This window comes from Montipora foliosa, chromosome 2 (genome assembly GCF_036669935.1).
Source record: "Montipora foliosa isolate CH-2021 chromosome 2, ASM3666993v2, whole genome shotgun sequence".
Classification (NCBI taxonomy): domain Eukaryota; kingdom Metazoa; phylum Cnidaria; class Anthozoa; order Scleractinia; family Acroporidae; genus Montipora; species Montipora foliosa.
Window position 1 is genome coordinate 34,188,545 of NC_090870.1, and position 2,500 is coordinate 34,191,044.

At 39.4% G+C, this 2,500-nt stretch overlaps 1 protein-coding gene across 4 annotated transcripts in view; it reads left to right on the plus strand.

Moving 5' to 3' along the window:
- LOC137992918 (probable serine/threonine-protein kinase DDB_G0278665) overlaps positions 1 to 2,500 on the plus strand; it is a 66,821-nt gene that overhangs the window by 60,490 nt on the left and 3,831 nt on the right. For all 4 annotated transcript variants that reach the window (XM_068838484.1, XM_068838485.1, XM_068838486.1 and 1 more), the window contains 2 exons: positions 717 to 791; positions 1,272 to 1,337. In XM_068838484.1, coding sequence (XP_068694585.1) covers positions 717 to 791; positions 1,272 to 1,337 — 141 coding nt within the window. The remainder of the gene's footprint in view (positions 1 to 716; positions 792 to 1,271; positions 1,338 to 2,500) is intronic.

Consider the following 2,500-nt stretch of genomic DNA (forward strand, 5'->3'; position numbering starts at 1 on the left):
TAATCATTCAGAGGTTTACTCGAAATCCGAAGATCGAAGAGCTCTCTTACACTCTTAGACAGCATGAAGTCCATGTGATCATTGCATTGTAACCCGATGATCGCTATATAATTAATTTCCGATTTCGATTCTCGTATGTCCAAATTATTCAAATGCTGCATCGTCCTGTAGCCTGTGAGCAGACGTTTCCTATTTCCTTTGTTGATCCTTTTCCGCGTGCAACAAAGGATATAGGAGACGTCTGCTCGTAGACTACTCAACGAATTGTTGAATTGAGGAGCGCGATTTGGGGAGAGCAAGAAATCTGCTGCGGGGGTAGGGGACGTTAGCACGCGGTTTTTTTTCTTTTAGTCACGTTTTCGGCAAATCTACGGCGTGAAATGACCAATTTTCAAGTTGAACACAAGACAGGGAATTTGAATTTTTTGTCGTAGCTTCAACACCGCACCTCCTACCTCCAAATTCAGTTCCTGGAAAGTTGAGGTAGTTTTTAGAAGTTATACAAACCAACATAATGACCAAACAGATTAATAATTCTAAATGACGTTTTCGTTACTGTCGCGTCGTAGATCTTAAACTCCGTATTGCCATCAAGAATCATTCAGTCTTCTAAGACTCTATCGCAATTAGCTTGATCTGTATAAACTGCTTGCATAACTAACCAGTTGCCTCAAAACTAACCCTCCTCGCAATATGTTGCTGTTTCTGCCGTGTAGGTAGTGACCTTGGCATGGCGTCGGTATCATCAACACCAAACCCAAGCACTACTGTCTCCACTGCGTCCTCTTTCGGTAAGATAAAAAGTTGAACCCTTTCAGTTTGCAGCTTAAGGAAGACGATTTATTTCACGAAATTCCGTTTGACAAAATACCTTCTAAAAATTTATATATAAATATAAGGATGGTCTGTGTAAGAGTTGGCAGAACAAAATAGAAGGCCCTGGTTATATGAAGGGTATCATTTTCCTCCAGAATCCTCCGGAAGGATTTTCCTTCATCCGGATGCGCCAACGTTTTCACTGATCCTCTCGTTATATCTATGCAGCCGTATCCGATGAAATCTGTCAACCGTGTAAAATTCATTTGATTGGGTACGAGTGACTGTAAATTGTAATTTTTTTTCGTGATCTATAGAAACTGTCCACGTAAACAGTAATTATGTTTAAAAAAAATTAGTGTTTTTTTCCAGTCTTGTCTGAAAATTACAAATTGAATAGGCTGGAAATTAACACGATAGAATTCTGACTCTTTTGACTTTTTCTTGATTGACAGAAAGTGTCCGCGTGAACGGAAACGATAATAATGCTGTCAACAATAACATGGAATGCCTGAGTCAAGGTAAACAAAACTTCACGAAGTGTCAGAAAACTAAAAACTAGTAGCCTTGTTATCGTTTTATTCCCCGCCATGCATAGTTGAGACGGTTTTGGGGTCTTTGAATGTAGGGTCACCGCCTTGACGTTTCTCGTCCCTCCTCTGACTTTAAAAGAGATCTTAGCATCACGTTTACTTCAAACGCCAAACACCAGGCTGAAATTTGCGTTTTGCGAACTGCAAAATCATGCAAAGAAACCTGTTTGCTTTTAACCCTATTACCTACAGATATCGAGCAACTTCAGTTCTCGGAAAAGAGAGACTAGTAAGAAAAAAAGAAGCTTCATGATTTCATAACTAGCAACATCCCGTCGTCTGCCGTTCGTCAGTAAGCCACTTTCGTATTCTAACGGTTGGACTCGATCTAGCATTAAATGGAGGCTAATGCGAAAAGTTTGCCCGCATTAGCCTCCATTTCATGCTAGATCCAATCCAGCCGTGAGAATTCGAAAATGGCCTTCAAGCTATTTTTACGAAAAAAATCTAAGTAAATTGGTTATAACGTGTAATTCCTGGCGTTTGAGTGTGCGAATAAGACAGAAATTGCTATTTCAACGGCACGAAGCAGACACGGGCCAGGAATAAATTAGGTGCATGACGGATAATATGCCTGCTTCGCCAAAACCACTGTTAGAATTCCGAACTTTATCTTTTTTTTTTAATCTGTATGGTATTAATTGAGATACCCCTAAACCCCGGGGAGTATTGGCGCTGCATCGGTTCGGGGAATACGTCTCCAGTTTTTCCCACTGGGGTTTTTTGTTTTTGGTTTTTCGTATCCGGCAGGCAGCGACGCAAGTTTCCATTTACTAGTAAACGCATTTTATTATATAGATATTGATGAAATACCAGGATTTCTCCTTTTACTAAAAAATCATATCTTCACCGCGCGCAGTGAACATATCATTTTTATCTTTCACATGTGAGGATATAGGTGTTGTCATGGCAACCAACACGATTAGCCAATAAAACGCGAGCTTTCTCTTCATTGTAAGATACTTGTGTGCTTTAATATAATTCTTCTCTACTACATTAACATTTTTATTGCAAAATTTGACATTATCATGATTTCTTTTTCATAACTTTCATATCTTGTTTTATGTTACACAACATGCGTGTTTTAGCGG